This window comes from Thunnus thynnus, chromosome 12 (assembly GCF_963924715.1).
Source record: "Thunnus thynnus chromosome 12, fThuThy2.1, whole genome shotgun sequence".
In the NCBI taxonomy this organism is placed as follows: Eukaryota; Metazoa; Chordata; class Actinopteri; order Scombriformes; family Scombridae; genus Thunnus; species Thunnus thynnus.
Window position 1 is genome coordinate 5693689 of NC_089528.1, and position 25300 is coordinate 5718988.

General features: G+C 38.4%; 1 protein-coding gene across 4 annotated transcripts in view; it reads left to right on the forward strand.

Moving 5' to 3' along the window:
* astn1 (astrotactin 1) overlaps positions 1–25300 on the forward strand; it is a 394147-nt gene that overhangs the window by 131367 nt on the left and 237480 nt on the right. For all 4 annotated transcript variants that reach the window (XM_067604968.1, XM_067604965.1, XM_067604966.1 and 1 more), the window contains 3 exons: positions 7424–7508; positions 9950–10024; positions 15174–15311. In XM_067604968.1, coding sequence (XP_067461069.1) covers positions 7424–7508; positions 9950–10024; positions 15174–15311 — 298 coding nt within the window. The remainder of the gene's footprint in view (positions 1–7423; positions 7509–9949; positions 10025–15173; positions 15312–25300) is intronic.

Below are 25300 nucleotides of genomic sequence, written 5' to 3' on the forward strand. Positions count from 1 at the left end.
ATAAGTCTGCTGTAAGTCACATAAGATTCTAGGTTTCAATATCCGACCATGAGGTAAAAATAACACCAGTCAGGTTCAGGCTTTCAACAGTCAGACTTTCTCCTGCACCGCACATCAAATCTGGTGAAATTTTACTGCAAAAAAACAGCGGATATACTGCAAAGAATATCCCTATTGGTGAATTTTAGTTCTACCTGGATTCTTGAAAAGTCTTGAGTCAATGTGTAACTCAAGTTATGACTGCAGGAAGAAATCTCCCATTTAGAGCAAAGGCAGTATTTTCCTTGTTTTGCATTCATTATTCAGTAGCCTAACTCTCCCCTGGGCAATACAGAGTGACTTCTGAGACCTTTAAATGAATCAAAAAGCTGGGCCAATGTGTCTCATGCCTGGCTTTCTTGGAATAATTTCAGACACTAACCCACACACCCAAACACACACTCAGCCCACTCCTTAAAATGATATATGGACCAGCAGGACCAGCAGCATGGCTTTGGTATTTGTATTGTATTTTTCATATGATCCATTTGTAATGAAACCATTGTGCATGTGTATGCTTGTGTGTGTGTGTGGATGTGCTTGTCGGCATGACAGTGTGCACATGAGAGTGAGTGGAAGTGTGTGTGGGCTGCAGGGAGATTGCAGAGGTGCTATAGATAGCTTAAATCCAATCCTCTTTTCTGCTGGAGGAGATAGTGATGAAAACTGAGATGGGCTGCGACAATATCTGTGCTTCTCCTGTAAGACATTAAAAAAGACAGTGGATGTTGTAACGCACAGTGCCTCCCTTCCCACAGAGCCCTAAACCGAGATGCTTTGGGTACTGATGTTTACAGGCTCCTTTCACCACCTTCTTCCTGTCTGCTCTGGAGTGTGTGTGGTAGTTTTATGAAACACAAAGAGACATGTTGTGCCTCTGGAGACACATGTTCCCACATCATAATGTACTGACCTGATTAATGTGGCTGCATAATGGATCAATGTGTGGATATCTGCTTGATGAGCTAAATAATTTCGCAGTGCATGAACAAAAACATACTTTCTGTGCTTTCGTTGCTGCCCACACAACAGATCAAGGCTTCCAGGCTACTTATGGGCAATCTGTGCCATAAATACTGTTTAATTCTGTGTGTTCTAAAAAGTGACAAAGAGAAGGTGGGATGTGATCAAAGCAAAGTGTGAAACTTATAAACTGGCTCAGCATCCGTATGTTAAGCAATTAGGGAATGTAACACTTGTGTCATGACCTCAGAGTGCAATGAAACATCAGTTAAAGCAAGGTGAGGCGTTTTGCATTGTTCTGCAGCTACACAATGAAATACTACAGCTCCTGTCATCTCATTGCTGCTGTTTTTTTTTTTTCTGGACACAATTTACAATCAAAATGTAAACTTGGCTTTCTAGTGTCAAACATTTCAGCTCTTTCACTACACATTTAACACAGCAGAAAAGTAACAGTTACATTCAGAGCTACAGTATATGCATGTTGGGAGTGCTGCCAAGAGACGTGTTGGAAAAGCAGCCAGGTGATAGCAAAGGCTATGTGAGGAGGCGGTTCCAAATTCCTATGGCAACATTATTCAGTTGATGTTTCAGGAAAAACAACCCTCATTTGTACATGAATAATCAATCAGAGCCTGATTGATACTGGGTTCTTATAATGTTTTGTAACTGAAAAATATCCCTATCAGTGCTCTCTGGTGGACAAACTAAGTAATGACAACAGCGTTTCTATTTATTGGTCGCTCTAGTTTACAAGTATGTTGATCCTCAGATCTAAGATAACACATCAGGACTCTATTTTCTGGTCTCTCTTGACTTTGACATTTTCAGACATTGCAATATTGTTGCAACTGTAGACTTGACTGAAAAAATACATGAATAAAAAATGCATTTTTTTTTTTTTACCTCACCCCCTCCCTATAAACAGTTTAAGTTCTCAAACTTGTAACCTTGGTCAGTCGGAAAAGGGAAAAACTTGATGTTGATGTTGAATGTTGCTCCTGCAGATAGATGTAGTGAGCATGATTATTTATTGGAAAAGATGAATGTTCACTGTCTGTTGGGCTTATGTAGGATTCTCTGGACTCTGTCTCAACTCTTTTTAGCTTAACTGAACCTTGTCTTACAGCTGACATCAACTCAACTAAAGAACACATGACAATACTCTTGAATACAGATATGCTATCAAGTACAGACAGTATCAAAAGCACAAACTGCTCTAGTCATTTCCTTTTGATTCAAGTAACATGAGCAGGGAAACTCAGTGAAAATGATTTGCTTTAGCCTGGCAGGTACTGACAGTTGACCTTTTCCATTAACAGTAGTGTATAAAAGCCCAGAGCCTGTGCCCTTCACTTGCCTCCTATTGAGCATGAGCAGAGCATGTTGTACATGTTACCCCTGAGTAACCCTCTAAACCAAAGGTGAGGCCCCATCAATCACACTGAGCAAAGTCAAGGCAGACATTTCTCCTGGGAGCTGACAGCAGAACAAAAAGCTGATACTTCGGTGTTCTTTGCTAAAAGGCTTCACTTATCAGGAGGATGCCCATGTAGAGTGTCCACATCACGCCACCAGGGAATTGTTTTAGTCTGATTTGTGGGGTATTGGACTTTTGAGATTATAGTTTCTCTTACCTTAAATTGATCAAACAAATATCATATCAAAATCATATCAAGCAATCCCATGTAGAATCCTGAATAGAGGGTTTAGAAACATGATCACAATGCCTCGATCTGTAGGCATAACAGATGAGCAGTGTTGTTATCCTATTAGCACTTGCCCCAAAATCAATCAATCAATCAATCAATCAATTTTTATTTATATAGCGCCAAATCACAACAAAAGTCATCTCAGGGCACTTTTCACATAGAGCAGGTCTAGTCCGTACTCTGTAATTTACAGAGACCCAACAATTCCCCCATGGGCAAGCACTTGGCGACAGTGGTGAGGAAAAACTCCCCTTTACCAGGTAGAAACCTCAAGCAGAACCCAGCTCTTGGTGGGCGGCCATCTGCTTTGACTGGTTGGGTTGACAGAGAAAGAAAGAGGGGGGGGGGGGGCAGAATAACAACAATCATAACAATAACAATGACAATAACAGCAGCAATAGCTGGGGAAGGACACCAACAGGACCGCAGAGGCTCTCTGCCTGCATCCCAGGGTTTCTTGAGAGATGAGAAAGCACAAAAAACTTCGGGGAAGAAGCCAAGTTAGTAACATGCATTGATGGTACATGAATGCATTCAGATGGAGAGGAGGAGGAGAGAGGAGCTCAGCGCATCATGGGAAGTTCCCTGGCAGTCTAGGCCTATAGCAGTATGACTAGGGGCTGATCCTAGGCGAGCTTGGCCGGCCCTAACTATAAGCTTTATCAAAAAGGAGTGTTTTAAGCCTACTCTTAAACGTAGAGAGGGTGTCTCCCCCCCGGACCGAATCTGGAAGATGGTTCCACAAGAGAGGAGCCTGATAGCTGAAGGCTCTGCCTCCCATTTTACTTTTGAAGACTGTAGGAACAACCAGTGAGCCTGCATTCTGGGAGCGCAGCATTCTAGTGGGGCAATACAGTACTATGAGCTGTTTAAGATATGATGGTGCCTGACCATTAAGGGCTTTGTAAGTTAGCAGAAGGATTTTAAATTCTGTTCTAGATTTTACAGGAAGCCAATGTAGTGAAGCTAAAATGGGAGAAATATGATCTCTCTTTCTAGTTTTTGTTAGCACATGTGCAGCTGCATTCTGGACCAGCTGGAGAGTCTGTAGAGACTTGTTCGGGCAGCCTGATAATAAGGAATTACAATAATCCAGCCTAGAAGTAACAAATGCGTGGACTAGTTTTTCTGCATCTTTTTGGGGCAGGATGTGCCTGATTTTTGCAATATTATGTAAGTGAAAAAAGGCAGTCCTTGAAATTTGATTTATGTGGGAGGTTAAGGACATATCCTGATCAAAGATAACTCCCAGATTCCTTACAGTGGAGCTGGAGGCCATGGTAATGCCATCTAGAGTACCTATATCGTCAGATAATGTGTATCTAAGGTGTTTAGGGCCAAACACAATAACTTCAGTTTTATCTGAGTTTAGTAGTAGAAAATTACAGGTCATCCAGGTCTTTATGTCCTTAAGGCATGCTTGGAGTTGGTTTCATCAGGCTTCATTTATAAATATAATTGGGTATCATCTGCATAACAATGATAATTTATGGAGTGTTTCCTAATAATATTGCCTAAAGGAAGCATATACAAGGTGAATAATATTGGTCCAAGCACAGAATCTTGTGGAACTCCGTGTCTAACTTTTGCCTTCATGGAGGATTCATCATTAACGTGTACAAACTGAAATCTGTCTGATAAATAGGATTTAAACCAGCTTAATGCAGTTCCTTTAATACAAATTAAATGTTCCAGTCTCTGTAATAGGATGTGATGGTCAATTGTGTTGAATGCAGCACTAAGATCTAACAAGACCAGTATGGAGAGAAATCCTTTGTCTAATGCAGTTAGGAGGTCGTTTGTGACTTTCACCAGTGCCGTCTCTGTGCTATGATGCACTCTAAATCCTGACTGAAAATCCTCAAATAAACTATTGTTATGTAGAAAGTCACATAACTAATTGGAGACTGCTTTCTCAAGGAAAGATTAGATATAGGTCTACAGTTGGCTAAAATGCCTGAATCAAGAGAAGGCTTCTTAAGAAGAGGTTTAATTACAGCTACTTTAAAGGACTGTGGTACATAGCCTGTTACTAAAGACAGTTTGATAATATCTAGTAAAGAAGTGCTAACTAAGAGTAAGACTTCCTTAAGCAGCCTAGTTGGTATGGGGTCTAAGAGACAGGTTGATGGTTTAGCTGAACAAATCATTGAAGTTAGTTCAGGAAAGTCAACTGGAGAAAAACAGTCTAAATATATGTCAGGTTTTACAGCTGTTTCTAAGGTTCCTGTGTTTTGGGATAAATCGATGCCTGTTGAGGGCAGGAGGTGGTGAATTTTGTCTCTAATAGTTAGAATTTTATCATTAAAGAAGCTCATAAAGTCGTTACTACTGAGAGCTATAGGAATACATGGATCAATAGAGTTATGATTCTTTGTCAGCCTGGCCAAAGTGCTGAAAAGGAACCTAGGGCTGTTTTTATTCTCCTCTATTAATGATGAGTAATAGGCAGCTCTGGCATTACAGAGGGCCTTCCTATATATTTTTAGACAACAAAATGTTGCCTCAGGCCTGCGTGATTAGTAGATTTTGGGATAAAGCATTCCAAAAGTGTTGCTTTGGTAAATAATGTGTCTATTCATTAGACTAATCACTGATCTAATCACTTCCCATTTAGGTAAGGGATGTTATTCAGTCAATGGGACCCGCTAGATAACTGTAAAACATTAATATAGACTGAGCCTATTCAATCTAGACATGGAGTAATGATTCAGAGTTAACTTCAGTATTTACTTTTTTGGATGACTTCCATTGCATTTCAGGAACCATGAAGACTAGGCAAATTAAATGGAAAACAATACTTTGTGATGTAAAAACATGATAGCATCATGGAGCTGAACAATAGATTTCAATATATTCACTGCAAATATCAGTTATTTTACCTGTTAGAAGGGAGAATTAAAGTCCTTTTCAAAGTCAAATCATCAGTGTTCAACATAAAGAGGCAGCTGCATTTAGATACAACAGTGAAGAGAATTCTGGGCTTGCTGCAGTGTTTTTTCAGTTTATGCCTTTTGGCCACAAGCAACAACAAAACAAGCAGCAGCTCTGTGTGTGACAGCTCAGAAAGACTGATTTCTAAACTTGCCAGATAATCCAGTTTCTCTTATTTTCTTCCAACTCTCTCCTTTCTGCCCCTGTTTCTGTATTTTCTCTGTACATTCATGAACAACTCCGGATACCTGCAAGGCTGACACATTTTCAACACCTCCTAATGTTGCTTTGGGTTGTAAAGTGCAACTGAACAGCAGCATTGACCGTACTTGCTTTGGAAACTGGAGTTTGTTGGCCTCTAACATATTTGGAGAGTGTTTGTCAAAGTTCATAAATATGTTCTTTACCTTTATGAGGACATTCTTATCCAGTTATGTTTTACTCTTCAGTTTAGTTTAATTGAGTTAATGATCTATCTGATTGTAAAACAAGGTGATTATTTAAGAGAATCATCTTTTTTTTATTACAGTAGTAAGTAAGGCGAGCTTGATGAAGTCTTTATTGCAAGGCTAGCTGGCAACTAGCAGGTAACATATGCTAGCTAGCTATCAACTAGCACTAGCCAGCCACAATAGCCCATTATGTTAGCTAGCTTACTGCTGCCAGTTAATAAATGAGCTAGCTTGTTTGCTAAGTTGGTAAAAGTTAACAATTTATTAAAAAGACAATCAACCTCTCAACACTGAGCGGCAACTATGCTTCTTTTGTGGAGCAGTTTATACTCCTGACCTTTATGATTTCCATTCTCTAAAATATCAGCACTGTCAAGACAGTTCACTGTTGGTCAGTGGCACAAATTCACAAATAAGTTGACCAAAGTTGAACTATTCTTAAAAACTCAGCGTAGATATAATTTGCCTCTGCAAGCAAATTTACCTATTGTATAGATTGTTCTGAAATTAAATGCCTTTGGTCAGAACTTTAAAATTCATGTGTAAAGTGGAATAATAAGGACTTTGTCTGCCTGTGTATTTTCTCTCAAAATATGTTAGAAGCATTGTGAGTGCATGGAAGCATATGAGTCCTGTGGCGTGTTAGCTGTAGTTGTAATTGAAATATGGTAGTTGTTTGGTATTAAGTTTAGGATATGTGTGAGTATTGGAAGAGCTCCTTGGTTTGGATGCAAAATAAAAAAATCAATACACTATTTTGCAAATGAACCATCTTACTTATTTTGAGATTGATTGTACTTTAGGGTCACAGTTCTTACCATGCAGAATAACGCTGTCAATTTTCAACTGAAGAGGCAGTCATACTGTAAGGTTTATTTCCATGTGATAACAGTATAACGGTGAGCCAGTGTTAAGCACGTTGTGTCCTTATCAAGCCTGTCAGAAAACCATCCACTGGCATGATGCACAGTGGGGAGTACCATTGCTTTCATTAGTTGCCATCGGCCATTAGTTGCTATTTTTAGAGCAGCTGCATTGTACTGTACTAAAAGAGCCGATTAAAAGCGCTCCTGCTGGAAAACTTTTTGAGCTTCCGCTGAGAAATGTGGGCAAAAATATGGCTCAAATAGCTGAAAAAATTGTGACTACAGCATTAAAAATAAGAGATGATTAAGAGTTCTACAACTGCCTGAAGAGGATCATCCTTGGGATAGGTCTCATGGAATAAAATAAAAGAAGGCGAGCAAAGGGAATTCTCCAATGAATTAAAGAAAGCTTGACTATAATGAACACATGATTGAATCACTGCCTTTCTGTATGCAGGAGAATGCCTTTGCCTCGACGGCTACATGAAGGACCCGGTCCACAAGCACCTCTGCATTCGCAGTGAGTGGGGGCCCAATCAGGGGTAAGTTATGATAATCATCTCATCATAGTTTATGATTGCTCATTATCAGTCTAAGAAGAGATACTGGAAAATAATGTATAACTAGGGAATCATCCTGCACATCAAACAAGGCAATTCATTTGTTTGGACAGATGAATCAAAAAGAAATGTGATGCTGCCAATGGCAATTAATATTCTGAATCAGACAAAACTGCAGGAGAAGTTAAACTACACAACATCATAAGCAGCTAATTAGATATTGCTACTATAGATAGTGCTCAACAGATTGTTATAGATGAATCAAAAAGGAAAACCATGACATCACTATGACATAGACCTAAAGAGACAGTTGTATGAATCTTTGCACTATCAATAAATCGGCAAATGGTGAGTCAGTAAAGTTGGTATTGCATTATCATGCTTCTTGGTCTGCTCATCTCTTTGGGTGCAAGGCCACTTCTTTTATATCACAATAATGACTCCAAGTGATGGCTTGATATCTTTTGGCTTTGAAAAATGCTGTTTCAGACTCCATCCCAGGAAGTCATATAAACCCTTAATTGGGGTCACATCTGCTTGTTAAAATGTCCTTGACATTTGGCTAACACCACTGCCACAGTGCCAACCACTGGGTGACCACTCAGGGTGTATGTGTAGGGGTGCTCTTGCCTCTGAAAGTACTGCTCACATCAGAAAAAACTGTATTGACCTACAAGACAGTTCACACTGGAACCTCACATACCAAAAATATCTGCAACAGTGATTCTGGTGTGGTGTTCTGGTGTGTGTAAATGTGTTATTGGATTACCTATAGGTCAGCCTTTTCCTGCCAGATTTGACCAGATTCAGACTGCAAGAACATGCATTGTAGTTGAGTTGCTCCTATTAGGGCTAATCAGGACTGATCAGTGTGTACACCAGGGTTGGGCAATATGATGACATACATTTCTCAAGCATAACAGATTTTGCCATACTATTTATGCAGTAATATTGTATAAATAGTTTACAGTAATATACTGTATGAAGTAATATATTGTTTACTGAAATCTTTTAGATGACACACTGCTTTTTAAATTCAAAAGAGTCATCTTCAAATGAAAGTGATCAAAAGCATACAAGCAGGCACAAGTAACTGGAATAACAAAATGTAACATTTAAAACACATTCGTGATTTCATTTTAAAATCAAGTTATTAATATATCATTCAAATGCAAATTGTATTAATGAATTTATAACAGCTTTTGTAAAATGCATTAGCTCGTTAATTGATTCTAGTTAAACTGTTAAAGAGTATAATTATTAAAACGGCACACCCCAGGCGCCATAGATTTCTTTTGTGACATTTAAATTGTTTATCATGTTTATTTATACCATACAATGATTCAGATGATAAGTTGCAAGTAATCATATAATTAGATATCACCTTAGTTGAAGGTGAAACACACATATGTCATCATGCAGTATCAGCAAAACTGACAAACCTTGGCACTGGCACTGAGGTTTACTACCACTTTAAAACGTTGTGGTGTTCAGTGAAGGTTATGAAAAAGATCATGTCAGATTCTCGTCTATAACATGTCTAAGTGGGTTGCACCAGACAGAAAAGGACTATATCCTGTGCCAGCTTTCAGTGCATGTTCAAAATATGATTTATTTTTTGGTCTACATTTTTGAGACGTCTGAATTTTCCGCTTAACCCACCCAACTGTGCACCTCTGTATCTCATTTCCCTGGTGCGCTCCCTGTGTCCCCGTCACTGTGTGACAGAGTGGGCATCCTGGGGTGACTTAAATGTTTAATGACCACAGCCTGTGGCGTGGAAGCTGCTCTTCTCTTCCTCGATGTTCTTTTTGCTTACAGTAGTGCAGGAGTTTGTTCAGAATGACATCGGGCCCCTGTCAGTTCTCCTCCTTACACTCTCACTTTGCAGACTGTTTAGTCCCCGAGCTGCCACTCCCCATTAATCTCCATCATTCTCCCTCTGTCACTTCTGCCTCTTGGCATCTGTCTCGTCCCCTCTCTCTCTCTCTCTCTCTTTCACTCTCACTCTTTGTCTCTCTTTTTTCGTTGTCTGCTCTCTCCGTCACCCTCCATCTCTCCCTCCTTCTCTGTGTCTCTTTCCCCCCGTTCTGTCTCATCCTGTCATCCTCTCTTATCCCCTCCCCTGGTAAATAGATATGAGCCAAAGTCACATTGCGTGTCAGCTGCTAGAGAACACATTTTTCAATCAGAATGTTTACACACAGCACACATCGTAATGCAGCGTGTGATTTGTGGGGCTCTGAAAGGCGGGAATGACTTGAAGTTAGACACTGAAACATGGCTTGTGATTTTAGGGGGTTTAGATTAGGAGGATGGGCACACTGAAAAATTTAATGCTTCTCTTGCTTTGGATTTAACCCAGTCTTATTCTCTCTCCTCTTTTTTGTCTCTCTCTCTGATCTATTCTTTTATCATGATAGTCCCTGGCCTTACACCATCTTCCAGCGCGGTTTTGATCTTGTGATGGGAGAACAACCTTCTGATCGCATTTTCAGGTAAGACAAACTTGACAAAACTTTGTTCTATCCGACCACATTTTCCATGGCGCTGCACAATGCATGCTGCACAAAATATTGTATAGTCAAATAACTTATCATAATTCTGGTACATTAGCTTTAATTGGCTCTCCCTTATGATTAAAGGGGCTGAACAGCTCTGGGTGCAGCATGCCTTATGTAACTGCGACTGTCAGTTTTAAAGGTGCTATGTAATGGAGTGAGAGATTCAATTTTCAACTCGGAAAAGCAGATCCACTTCATTTTCTCCCAGCTCAGGTTCGCGGTGTGTTCTCAGATGCCGAGAATCAAATCTGAAGGTAGTCTAAGAGCTGCTGTATACTCTACATGTGAGAGACTGATAGGAGCAGGCGTGCAAAGCAGATAAAAATATGTAGACTAAATAACCTGCCTTTCTTATTTTAGTGATTTAGTATCATCGTCCTCAGCAGTATCATAACAAATATTTGCAGTTGTTTATATCCAAACTCTAATATTGTATTTTTTGTGCTATACACACAATAACACAAATTCTTGTTGGCATAATATATTAAAACCAGTATTCAATTCATGTATTCTGTGCAAAACCCTGCAAGTAGATGGTTTGTGTCTCCTTGGAACTGAAAGGTCAGTTTTGCCGAATTCTGTGGCCCCTCTCCTCAACCATGACAAAATAACCAAGACTCTGAAGTATATTTCGTTTCATTTGTTGACCCCGGCAACTGTGGTACCAAGAATAAAAGGAAAAAACTGGCTGACCTACTGTTTTGTGCAGAGAATATAACAACAGTCGCCAATACCGGTTTATGGATGAGTAGTTGAGAAAGTGATAGGAATAAATGAGTGTATACTTCTTCCTACTGCTTTTCCAAAATGTAATATTTAATTTATGTTGTTTATTAGAATTTCTTTATTAAGTTTGTTTACATTTATTTGTTTATTTCATTTTATTTTTGTTTTTATCTGTCTTTTTATTTTTATATGTTTGAAATAAAAATTGACTAGACTAGTCCAAGCAGAAACAGCCACATTGAGATTTTTGATGAAAAGTTGCAAACAACAAGCTCTTACTGCATTTTCTGTAAACAGTACACCTTCAGCAGGTAAACAACTTCTTTTACCTACCATGCTGTGCTGTGGAAAAACACTCGCAGTGTGCCAGTTCTAGTGTTCCCAGCATGGGTCGGCACGACTGCCCCAAACACAATGGAAAAATGCCAGGTGAATTAAGCAGCTAAAGAGCCAGATACAGTATTGTTCTCAGGAGTGGGTGGCGAACAAAACGGAGCTAAAAAGAGAGTGAATGTCGGGGTTGTCAGGTGGTCAGAAACACAACTTCAACTAAAGTGATAGCAACGGTTAGCTAAAACAACTATTTGTTAACACATTCACCACAACTTTTTAAGGAGTTAATTAATAGATAATGTCAGTGTTGTTCCACAGCTAGTCCCCTGCTCCCAAGTGGCTAATTAAAGTAAAATTAGTAATTAATATGAAAGTAAAAATACATCTCAGAATACATTTTAATGTTTACCATCTTCAGTAACCTTTCACCCAGTGTTTCATAACAGTAAATATGTATTGAATAGAACATATTCTTGACAGAATGCCTCGTCTCTATGTTCACCAGGTGACGTTTCACATACAAACATAAAAGACATACAGTACAGTAGAGCACTTGTCTGTGACAAACATACCTAACAATGTTCTTGTTTCATACCCTAACTTGAGAAAAGGAAAATCTAATAGAGGATGTGTTACTGCCTTCATTAAAGTTCCTTACACTGCCATGACAGTATAGCAGCAAAGACAACAAACGATTGTTTGTTCCACTGCTCACAATAACAGGGAAACCTATACAGTTCATGTGTTTCACTCTTGTGGCTGTTAGCATTGTCTTTAAGGTGGTAACAGACAGAGGAGGCTGGCACCACTCTAATATCTCTAGGAAGTGCTTTGATACATTGCTCTCACTACTAGCGTGCTTTCTGTAAGAAGCCTTTCCTTTTCATTCTGTCCAGCCGTGCAGTTTAAAATCTCTTTGTCCTCAAACTGCTCCCACCCAGCCATCCATCCCAATTTAATGTTTCAGTCTCCAGCTTTGAGCTCCACCAAACAATCCTGTTGACTCCAGATGTCTGAAAAAGACTGTGAATATCAGCAAGTGTTAGGAAAACTATGCAGCCATCATCTTGTTTGCTTAAGCAGATATTACTATTAAACACAGAGGCAAATGAGGCAATTAAAATCGCAGTGGTATGGAGAATAAAAAAGAAACAAAAACAAACTCGAGGATGCATGTAAAATTCTCCTGTGTCGGAGGAGATAAACACTGATAGTCAGCATTCAAACACTGTTTGCCATTCACACAATGTTAACCGCCACCGAGATCCTCCAAGGACTGCAAACATGTTTTCCACTCAACAACTGTTTTCTCCCGGGAACTCTTAGTGTTTTTCACCTCCAGTTTCTCTTAGGGTAAACCAAATAAGTCATATAGCTGCATATTGGTCCCTAGTTGTCCATTATAAAGCAGTGCTTGTTAAGTGTCTACTAATTTGTCCTGTGATCACCCATATACGTCATTGTGCATCACAGGGAAATTCAGTATTCCTGCTGTACACAGTCCCATTAGAGATGGTGAAATGACTTATGAGAGAGGTAGCAGCAACTTCCTGAAAAATAATGTGGAAATATTACCATTTAAATAGACTCACCACCTTATAATAATTTGCTAGAAGCCAGTTTTTTTACAGTAAATGGAAGAACAGTGGCACTTTGATCCACAGAAAACTTGACTTTGAAACAAGAGGAGTAATTGGGTGGATGTAATTAAGTGTTCCATTTTTACAATGGTTTAATTATTCTGTTCTTAAAGTGACTGGTAATGCATGCAGTCCTCGTAATCTAGTGCCCGTTCCTTATGCTTAGTTAGCATTTTATTAAATGCAAATTGAACAACTGTGAATGAGAAAATATGTTTAGTCTGCATAAAAATGGTTGTTAACCATTTAATCAACAAGTTCCCCTCTTTTGTGCTACAAGTATGCATGCATAATTCATTGCTGCTAATAATGCATTTGATGTTAATCAGCGTGCACTGTTTAACTTAAAGTTGTATCAAGTATTACATTTCATCTGCAGAGTGTTTAAAGATTGATGATATTCATTGACTCACAAATAAAGAATTGTTTTAAAGCACTTGTTCCAGACATCTGTTATTTACAGATTTATAGCCCTGTTTTGTCTCAGGGGAAACTGCTATTGGCCCGTTTTTTGTCAGGGTTTCTCATTTGGTATGCATGGCATCCATTAGTACACAGTGTCCCACTGCTCAAGACAGACTTATGCAAAAGGGATAACTTTGCTGAAAGGTAAAATAAATAACATCCAACCCACTTGATGCCATTATTCTGAATTACTGATGCAAGGAAAACATACATCTTTGAAAAGTTTGCTGTTTTGACATGACATGGTGGTTGTTTTTGCACACCAGGAGGACAAGACCTTGATGGAGTGTTAACTTAAACATAAATTTTACACATTTAGAAGAGTTTTATCAGAATGTCATTTGTGGCTCTTCTGGCTTTCTTACAGTCTAAGAAAATAACCCAGATGATGTCATGAGGGTTGTCTCTCTTGGCTTAGAGAGTGGTAAAACTGCACAACTAACTTGGGACATGGAGTTTGAAAGATGTGGGTGTTTACCAGGAAGGGAGGGTATGATGAAAAATGCTGTGAAGTTTCATTGTGGGAAGTGTAGGATCCAGGGTTTTTAGAGCTTCATACTAGGGATTCTGAAGGGGTGCTATGAAGGCTGGGAATCCTGATTCTGATCCTGATCAGCTTAGTGTTCATTTTGTCAGCTATTTTTAGATGTAGCCTTGGTTTTAGTCCCAAGATCAAAAATCTGAGCATATTTTAGTCACATTTAGTAAACTCCATTCTTATTTTAGTCAATGAAAACTATGAACATTTTCATAGGCAAAGAAAACCATTAGAAGTTTTTTAGAAGTCAAACTTAACCAAATTGCTTCCAGTCTTATGTACCTGCATACTTACTGATTAAAACTAAGCACATCTATATTCATCAGCAAAATTATACAGATATTTGGTCAACAACTATGTACTCAAAATTCAGTTTACTCTTTTTTCGATATATGGAAGTTCATTCTCCATTCTGTCCAATGTAAACATGATGGCAGCCAGGTGGTTAGTACCAAGGTTAGTGGCAAGGAGAGGGAGAGCAGTTGCCACTCTCATGGATGTGCATGGCTAATTGCCACTGCTGTCCGAATTGGTGGTAATTTTTTTCAACTTGTCGCTGTGACCACAGAAACTACAGGGAAACAATACAAGACTAATTTTACTGGTATCTGGGGGCGTTTTCACACCTATAGTTCATTTGCTCTGGTCTGAATCAGTTGATGAGTTGGTGAACTTGGTTCTTTTCACACAGAGAAAAATCCAAGTGAACCAAATGCACCACTACAAGCCATGTGAGAATGTTCACTCATTGGTCAGATGTGTCTGGGGTGGGAGCAAGAACGTAAACACATGAGGAAGAAGGAGGTCCACTGGCCAAATACAATGTACTACATTGCACTAGTCCAGGTTGGACCTCAATTTATTCTCCTGCTAGTTGCTAGCAACTGTTAAATTCACTAATCCGTTGATCCCATTTAACCTAACTAAAAAGCACAGGTGTGAAAACACCCTGAGTTACCTGAATTATACACCCCATCAACAGTTGTGAACAAACAGATCAATGAAGAGAAATGGTTTTGGTACAACATCAGCTTCAAAGTCTGATTATCCTGTCTGGGGCATTAAACAATGTTTATGATATTAGTTAACAAAACCAGCTATAGGCCATTAATTGTGTGATATTGCAAGCCACTTCCTTTTTTAAGCTACAACACACTCTATTTAGCTGCTTGATTAAATTTTAGTAGGTGGATAGCGGCAGCCTGTGGTGTATGGCACAGGTCATTAGTAGGATCAGAGGTGGGCAGTAGCTGCAGTGGAGGCATGCCGCTGCTGCCCATTCAAAACTCAGGACATTAACCTCAGGACGTTAACGTTTGTCTGCGACACTTGCAAAGCCAAAACCCTTACTTGTCATATATACCCTTCTTGTCCTCTGCAGATTCACATACACCTTAGGAGAAGGAATGTGGCTGCCACTGAGTAAAAGCTTTGTCATTCCCCCTGCCGAGCTCGCCATTAACCCTTCAGCCAAGTGCAAGACCGATATGACAGTCATGGAGGACGCCGTGGACGTACGGTGAGTGATGACATTAATTGGTACCGCTTTCCCCCAGTGTTACTTTCCAGTGGTGACGTTTCAGATACATGACAATAGAAGCTCCAACTGAAGAAATAAAATGTTCCATAAGGCTGTGAAGAAAGGTAGGATTTTGCTGACCAATGCACCAAACTGTAGAGGAGCAAGTTTATTTTCATTGCTGCTCTGAAGTATTACCAGGAGTTTCTGTCTACTCATGTTTTATTGTTACTGATGAAGCTTCACAACACAAAAATAGATATTGGCTTTTTGATAAATATTCCGCACGACCATCCTTTTCATCTGTCATCCCCCAGAATGTATTTGTTGACTCTGAATGTCTCACTGTTTTGTATTCTCACCCAATCAGCATTTTTCTTTTATTTACTATTGTTGCAGCAAGTCTTAAGCAGCCCAGTGAGGTTGATACAGAGGCCTTAGCGGTCATGATTCATAGGGTACTGTAATAAACTCTAAGATCTAACACAAAATCAATCACGAAAAAGTGAAAAACCAGAGTTTAAAAAAGAATTGAATAAAAGAATTACTTGGCAATTTAAAGCCATGAAAGCTCTTTAATTGTTAAATGGTTCACATGTCCTCGAAGGAAAATCTGCTTTGTGTGCAATGGCTTTGTTTTTATCTGGGCTGCAGAGAGGGAGTCGTAACTGAGTCAAAACAATTCTGCAGTTTTAAAGTGGACTCAGCTGACAGCAGTGACACTACAGAATTATCCAGCCAGGCCCACGTTTTCAGAACAAAATGACTTTGGGTGCATCTGGCCATGAACCAGCCCTACAACCCTGAATGTCTGTCCGTCACTGACTGACTGACTGACCCACTGACTGATACAGTTACACCATTGGTGCAGCCAGCCCAGTGTTGGAGTTTCCCCATTGGCCATTGCTCAGGGGGCATTTACAGCGGAGTCCTGAGTGCATGTTCAGCAGGACTGAGAATGAGCCAGTCCCAAATTGAGTTTTAAAAACACACATTTACCGACCGAAGTGTCTTACATGGAGGCTCCGACACTGACAGGAGCACCAACCTGTGGATACAAAAAGACGCAACAGATCCATTTCACCAGCCTGCAAAGTGACTAGCAGCTAGTTAGTAGTAGTAGCAGCAGCAATAGTTATAATTAAAATTTAAAAAATTCTCTTTCAAATCAAACATCCTGAGATATGAATGGAAAGTATTGTTGTTGCAACTGCATTTATATCCTTTTTTTTACTCAAACATTGCTTAACCATGTCATGTGATATGCTACTTCAGTACACTTTAACAACAAATATTACTGAGACCACTACAGAAAATTGCAGATAAACATGTAATATCATTTCAACTGTCCCAGACTTAACAACCATTGTCCCAAATTGAAGTTCTTTTCTTTTCTTTTTTTTAATTCTAAAATTGCTGCTCATCAAATCTTTTGTTAATATAAGTACAATAAGTTATACGCAATTACATACATTTTAACAGTGTGGTTATTCAGTTACCACATGCAACTTTTCTGGCACAGATATTCTGACAAAGCAATGTTGAAAAACACTGCATTGTAACATCTTTACAGTGTTCAATTTCTGTGACCATTTATACACAGAGCCATAAATGTTACATACCTCACTCTGCTTACCCTAGTTATTACCCTTGTAGAACCGGGCCTGTATCCAGGACCTTTCACTCTGCTAGCAGCAGAGGCTTAAAAATGGACATGCTGCTTAGTCTGTCCTTACTGTACATCATCATTGCAAGTGGACAGATGATTATAAGCCCTGTAGGATGATTCCTCTTTTCAATTTGGTGACTGCCTAGCATGACAAGTCAACATTCCACTTGTGCTCCCAGTGTATGCTTCTGGCTGCTACACTGTTACGCTGTGTACCAATTCCATACTACATACTAATCCAAAATATGTTTAGCATATGTATCATGATCACAGTGGAATAAGGTATAGTCAAAACAGTCAGTATGCATACTGAAGAATGATTGATCTTTGAGTGCGCTTATGATGGACAATATTCTCCCACAAGGCAATCCACAAAGGAATGTGGAAAGGAAAGGGATATGTCATATGGAACTGGGACACAGCATTACTCTTGGTTTAATGCAGTGGTTCTCAAACTGACAGGCTGGTTGGAGCCCCTTGGGGGGGACACGTAGAGGCACAACAAGGGGATCATGTATGACCATGTAAAAAATGCAGAGTAGAACCAAAGTTGAACGAATCTCTTTCATTTCAGAACAGTAAACAAACAACAGCACAGTTGTGCCAGCAAAGTTATCAAGCCTCTGGCTTGCAACATATTTTTTGGACAGCAAAATTAAGTGTAATGGACACATTTTTGACAAGAAGAGAAAAACTGTTGATGCTCATCAAGCAAACACCTCAGTCAGAGTCAAGGAAACAGTTTATCTGCCCATATTGCTCATTATAACTGTTTGTCCTGTCCATACTGGCTGTGATTGCAATGTAAATGAAGGGGTACAAAATCCACAGTCCTCATTCTGTGCAAAAATACAGTTTAACAGTCTGAATTAGTCAAATTACGTAGGTATCTTCCAAAGTTAGTCTTTTTTTTTTTTTTTTTTTCTTTTGGAAAAATTCTTCAACTGTTGATAGTGAGCGCTGATCCCCATTGTAGGAGTATTAATACTTTATCATTGAATTACCTCGTTGTTGGGGGCACCACCTCCTTTTTGGTTGGGATTTGTTAGTGCCAGGAGGGAGCACTAACCCTTGTTCAATTTAATCAATGAATCAGCCTCACAATCGTAAGCTCTTGTCCCAAACAGTGACCTCTGTTTACTGCGGCTCAAAGAAACAACCAAACACTTTTAGGATAAATGAAGACATTTATTAATAGCTAAACGTCTTGAGGATACATGATAATGTATAGATAATATACAGAAAATGATAAATAAAAAGAGAGTAAAATGAATAAATGAATAAGGTCTATGAATGATAAAAATAATAAAGAAAATTATTCAGCAAGAGTGGCTCGAAGCGCGTGACTCGAGGCTTAACATGTTGCACCGGGGAATGCTAATTCACCTTCTTTAAATAAATTCTTTAATTTTAACGTTATTCGACATCAACGCTTGATCACAAAGCCATGTTATGCCTTACTGTTGAGGTGATGCGTCATGGTGGAGGTGTCATCTTGGCAGGTCCAGCACATAGACTGTAGATCCAGCGTTGTTGGTGCAGCATCGTATCAGCTTTGGTGCATCTCAGTAGATGCAAAGGCGTTGAATGCTGGTAAAGAATCAAGCCATTTTAGGCTGCTCTGGGAGAGTCTTTAGGCCGGCTTCACCTCTGGGTTGCAGTCTTGTTGTCAGAGAGCAGGTAGAGGTTCAGTTTCAAGCGTTCTTCTTCTTCTTCTTCTTCTTCTTCTTCTTCTTCTTCTTCTTCTTCTTCTTCTTCTTCTTCTTCTTCTTCTTCTTTTTCTTCTTCTTCTTCTTCTTCTTCTTCTTCTTCTAGAGTTTAAGTTGCAGATTCAGGCTTTTGGTTGGTTTGTTGTAACTTAACTACTTGGCTTGTAGTATAAAAGGTTAATGAAATCTAAGTCTTATATCTCTTTGGTAGATAGTCACACTTATGAAAGTTATATCATTCTGCTTGTATTTACATGACAAATAGCATGATATAAGTTGAATAATGATTAGACATTTAATTTACATGAATTTCAGGTTTTCCTCAGATTTGCAGGGGGCTTCACAAAGTCCTCAGGGATGTGAGTTAGTTTATGGTGTTGTTGATAAGAGTCTGTGCTCCATCTAAGGTGGGAGTTGTTTTTCTCCGAGTCCAAGTGGCCTTCAGGGTCAGTTCATGCTTTTAGTTCATGTCATAATTCAACTTGTCGAAATGGTTTCTTAGGAGGTCTTTCTGAGTCTGCTGAGCATCACTGATCAAACCCCCACTTAAGGTTACAAAGGTCAGTTCTGCAGGCCAAGTGACTGCTCTTACAAACTTAGGAATCCAGGGAGTCTGTCTGTTATTTCCTTAAGAATCAAAGATTAGTTAACAGAATTAAAGAACAAGCGGTTGTCTTCCTACACCATTGCAAAAGTATCTACACATAACCTTGGGGGAGGACAAACCTATACACTTTGCTGAACCAAGTTTGCCAAGTGGCCAGAAGCATTATGAATCATCTAGAGAGTTAGCGTGACTACAGCTGTTTTGATAGTATTATGTTGTTGCATAAAGTCTGTGTGAATAGGATTAGTTTAAGGAAAAGAGGTAGGCTAATATAATTAGTGGTGAGAATTGTCTTTTAGTGTATGCTGGAACATGATTTGTCAACAACTTAGTGTGCACAAGTGTGTCAGATCCTGCCCTAATTTGCCAGTGGTTATTTGCCCTGTGAAAATGATGTCAGGTAAAATTAGTCTTGCTCAAATGAATATACCCACCATCTTTTTTCAAATTAGCATTGTAGGCACTCAGATTTTTTCCCTGTCATATAATTTTAAGCCCTTGGACATCTGAAATATGGAGTAGTCCTACAACAAGAATACATAAAAAATAGAATAAAACAAAATGTATTGGAAGAACAAGATTTAATGTGCTTTTCAGTGCCGAAGGCAATCATCAAATGTAATGTGTAAGGTTTCTCATAATAGACTGTTCAGGGGTGCAGTGTGCAGTGTGGTTATTCATATAATAATTTTTGTTGATGGTTTGCAGAAAAGCATACTGTGCTGAGTATGTGATGAAATTTTATACAGCCATTTAATATTGCATTGGAGTTTTCTTGTATTTTTTTTTTAACATTACAGTGTACATAAGTCAAATATTTTTTTAAGCACTGGGGAGTGACATATGTTATGTTATTTTGGCTTAGGGGGAGGGACATACAACTTTAAATGGTTGCGTTTTGTATGTATGTTAAATACGTTTTTCTTTTTGAAATATGTGTTTTACCACTGTATGGTGACGGAACTCACAAAACAGTTCTGAGGAAATAAACCAGTCAAACCTGCCTATTCAGTTTGTGTTGGATGTAAAGGGTTAAATGAAAGAAGCCCCTTTTGCTAGCCTATCAGAATTTGTGCCTCCACAGTTGCTGGGAAGAAAATACTGCTTTCAGCCATATCTGCCGCCAAATGTCAGTGGCAAGAGCAGCATTTACGTTACCACGACAGCATGGCCCATACAAACACAAACAAGTCAAGGGATATTGATAAGGGACTGTTCGTTATTTATCAGAGGGAGGGGTGTGGCTGGGGTGTGACTGTGTTTTTTCTTTTTATGTTGACCCTCCAGGGAGCTAAGTTAAAGTTGGGCTGGCAGCCCTGGTAGTTTGCCAAGGTTTAAGAGTCATAGTTTGCTATTAAACATAATAGCTGGAAAAGGTCAGCCTTTGCTTTTTATTTTCTCCAATACTACTTACATTTATTGTGAATATAATAAAATATGGTTATTTATGGTGCAGGGAAGGTCATGCATTTTCCCCCAGTCAATCAGGGAGGTTCAAGGAAAAATATCTGTAGCTCCGGGGAGGATAAATAATGATCAGTCTCTTATCCAATGAAATATCTCAACAGCTATTGGATGGACTAGCACAGCATTTTAAAAAGATATTCATGGTTCCCAGATGATGAATCCTAATGACTTCAGTGATCCCATGGCTATTGCCACAATGAAGTTAACATTTGTGGTTTTGAGTGAAATGTCTCGAGTATTGGAAGGATCGCCAATGTCAGGTCAAAATTTTTATTTGCAACGTTGCATCACAGGAGGAGGTAATTATGCTTGTAATTTATGCTAAATTGGCTTAACATTAACCAAAGGTAGTATAGATGCAGATAAACCATCAGAATGAAATATATTATGACAAAAAATCTAATTTATCAAATAATAAATAACCTCATGTATCTAGTATATGAAGGTATTTATGTAATTGAAAGTATGCTCATAGTTTATAGTTTCTGGACCCTTTCATCTTTGTGTACACAAACAATCATCAGCTAAACTGATCAATAAAACCCGTTGATTGTCGTGATATTTGTCATATGATTAATTATTTATGTGCTGTTTATGCTGATTACTATAATCCAGTTAACAAGAGCAAAAACATTAAGATGATGCTGGTATACAGTACGTGCTTGCAGTAGCTCAAGATACAAAATGATGCATATAATTATATGTGATTAATTGCATTGTGGAAACAGAAACAGAAATGACATTTTACTCTAAATGCCATAAAGAGCACCTAAGAAGATCACACTGTTTCATTACATGATACTGTGACTCTTGTGATAGAAAGTGGGTTTAAGAACAAGGTTCATCTCCAACCATGGCTGACAGTTTGGATAAGAGTGAATGGATATAACATTATATTTTCCTCATCACAGTACTGTATTTACATGAGTCTGTAAACTGGAGGAGATTTGAAAGGATGACCGTGAAATAAAAGCGGAAAACATGAACTGAAGCTCAGCTGGAGGATGAGACTCTGTCTGAAGAGCATGAATATCATTATGGAAAGGGCAGAATTTCATTTGATTAATTCGTATCTCACAGATGTTGATTCATTTTTTAGACACAGTGATTTTTGAAAATATTGTAGCCATTTGACATCTTACTATGCTGAACTTTTTCAAAAAAGTAAGAGAAATTGACTAGTGTCTATGTGGTTATTCATCAAATGAATCCCTCAGCACGTGCTGCATCAAACCATAAACTAGAAAAAGGAAAGTGTCTGTATGCTTGTTGCAGAGCAAAATTCACCAGCTTATTGCTAATAACTTGAGAGAGTGAGAGATGTGTAGAGATATACATACATCTGGGGCTACTGTGTGTGTGACTAATTAAAAGCTGTCCAAGTCACAGCTGGTTAAAACCACTTAGACTAAGTTCTCAAAACAAAAATGGAAATGGACAAGTCCAGTCAGCCGTCACATATTTCACTTCAATTTTTACCCTGTGATTGACAGCAGCCATCGATAACATGCAGATATAACATGTCTTTAAATTATTGGAGTTGTATTAAATTTTGCTTCAACAGTCAAAGCTCACAATGTTCAATTTCAATGTCCTCCCGAGAAAATCAGTTCTTTCATATCTTTACATTCAAGTGACAAAGCTCTCTAGAGGAAGCAGTAAGTATTACTCTTGTCTGTTGGGAGCAAAGGAGAAAATCAGGTGATGTATTATAGAGCAACAAACTCCACCACACGAGTAGGAGGTTGGGGGACGGACCAAAAAAACCTCAGACTTTAAAACAGGAGATAGCTGTTTGTTGAGTCTTTCCAACCATCTGTCAACATTGTTTACTTTTAGTTCCCTGACCTTAACCAGGTTTTTATTACTGCAACTATGACAACGAAGGAAACCTAAAGAAACCCAAACCAAGATATTTTTCTAACCTTAATAAAGTACTTTTTTTTATAAACTAAACCATGATCTTTCCCTAACTCTAACAGAGTGTTGTAATTGTCTAACTGTAACCATACCTTGACCATATGTCTTAATTTCTGGATACACTAACAGCAATAACAGTACCAATGGTGGGGGATTATGAGCTACTGCCTCAATAATAATCCCATTTTCTTGCAATAACAGACACATACTGTCATTAAATCAAAGGTTTATTTATTTATTTTTTTGATGGCAAGATTCCTACAGTTATGAAACACTGAAAAAGGATCATTGAATAAACTTTTACTCTGTATTTTTGAGGCCTAAGGAATGGGGATTAATATGATTTATTTTTTATCCCGACCTCTAGGTTTAAATACTGCTCTTGGAAATAATGCAGGATGTTTTGGAATATATTGTATGTACCAGTTGTCTTTGTTACATCCTGTAGGATTGCACTGTTGTACTTCATTTATGCAGTTTTGAGCACGGTTTTGCGGTTGTCTTCCCCCTCTTCTCCATGTTTACACATTTCAACTCCCTCTTCTTTTTCCACATTTTATTTTCATTTGGCAGCTTCCTTCAAGATGCTGTGTGAGTAACTCATTTCCCTCTGATCCATGATCTGATGAATACTCTCTTCAGCTTTCCCCAGGGGCCACAAGGAAACATTGCTAACACCTTCTGGATGCTGCTGATTTACTCTGCTTTTGAGCTGCATTCTCCCACGTTTGATAATCATTTGTCACTGTCTTGCTCCCTGGCAGATGGATAAATAGTGATGCGCCATCATCTTCCCTCCCATGATTAGGCTGGCTTCATGGCAGTTAAAATGACTGGATCGAGAAGCAGCCTTGGGTTTTGTTTTCTTAATGTGTTTATTTGTGCTTTTGTGGCATTGCCTTGAGATTACATTCAGACAATCTCAGTAGTTATAAGCTTATATATTATTTGGGCTTTTCGTATTATTGATGTTTTTTACATTTAAATCATAGGTTCTGAGACAAAATGTGCTAATGGGAAATCTAACATCCAATGCCTCCTCTGCCCCTGTGTTGTATGAAAGCTAATTGAGTGGATATTATTGCAAAGAAAACTGTTTTACATCTTCTATAATCTGAATATTAAACCCATCAAAGCAGTCATCTTTAGAAATACTTTTACATTAAAATCATGTTATTTTTTTTCTGTTCATTGTTGATGGTAATTTTCACTTCTCTCTCCGAACTGAATAACTAACTAATGCTGGTAAATTGCAGGGTTTAACATGACATTTAAACCTTTGACGATATTTTTCAGTGACAAAATGGGTTGTATGAGTGGTTCTTTACACCGCTTGTTTTGACGTGCATTTACTTCTAACCCTCCTATTGATTAGCTATCCATGTTAATGGTGCCCATAATTGAGGCTTATTTTTATTGTGTCTTTCAACTGCAGACATGTGTCTCAAACATGTTAATTATATCCAGGTAGTGCTTATTAGCCATTCATCTTCAGAGTGTCCTATATGCAAGTTGTCAAAACCAGTAATGTAATTTCTTCATACTCTAAATCAAACTTTGTAACTTAATAAAGAACTTTTCTTTTGCTGACATTACTTTTACTTTTGCAGATGGATAACATATCTTTCATGAAAAAAATTAAGAAAATTAAAATTAACTTTCATGAAAATTAACTGCATTTTACCGTCTTGGATACATGTTTACTTAGGTTTTTAGCGTTAGGACATTTTGCTTTGTGATGAGGCTAAATGAGGCTGCTTGTTCTAATGATGCCTGTGTACTCTGTTAATAATTGTGTATTACCAGTAAGGTCAGATAAACATTTTAATTGTCTGTCATTTTGATCAGATAAGTGCATGTGGATGCAGTGCTACAGGCAATTATAACTTAGAATGTCAATTTCCTAATTTGAGGATCATTAGAAGGCTCATAGTTTTTTGATACTTTTAACCCCTCTAGTATTGGGGCCTAACTAGGACAATGTTTGTCTGTCTGTTAGTCCATTCAACACTTTGTATTTTTAATTTAATGCTGTGTGCAACAGTATTAAAAGAAGGCAACAGTCAAGGCACCTACGTTACTTTGCAACCAAAAGCAATGAGGAATCAAATCTATACAACATAATTCTTTCAACATAATGTTGTGCTGCCTGCTCTAATGTTATACATTAATGTTGAGTGTCAAGCAGCAGTTGGGGTAGAAATGCAAAAAATGCATCAATTTGAGACCACAGCAGATTAATGATCAAGCTGGACTATGGAATCATACATGAGTGTGAGAATTTGTTTTTGTCAGTGATTTTATCATGAACAGTCTGACCCTACAGAATGTGAAAATCCTTGAGAATCACACAAGACTGAAGTAGGCTCTTGATCACTGCTGGAGGTTGGGAGTAGAAAAAAGAATTTGCTAATTGATCTAACATTGTGAAAGTCTCTCTTCAGAACTGGACAAGGACTCTGTGTTTTGCAGCACATGTTACATTTGGCTACAGGTGACCTGCGTATTAGTTGCAAGTTTATATTTTTTTAAAATACACACACACACAGGAAAACATTTTTCAAAAGAATTTAATGTTCTTAAGAAAACCCAACAAAGACTTTACAAGCATGCTAGC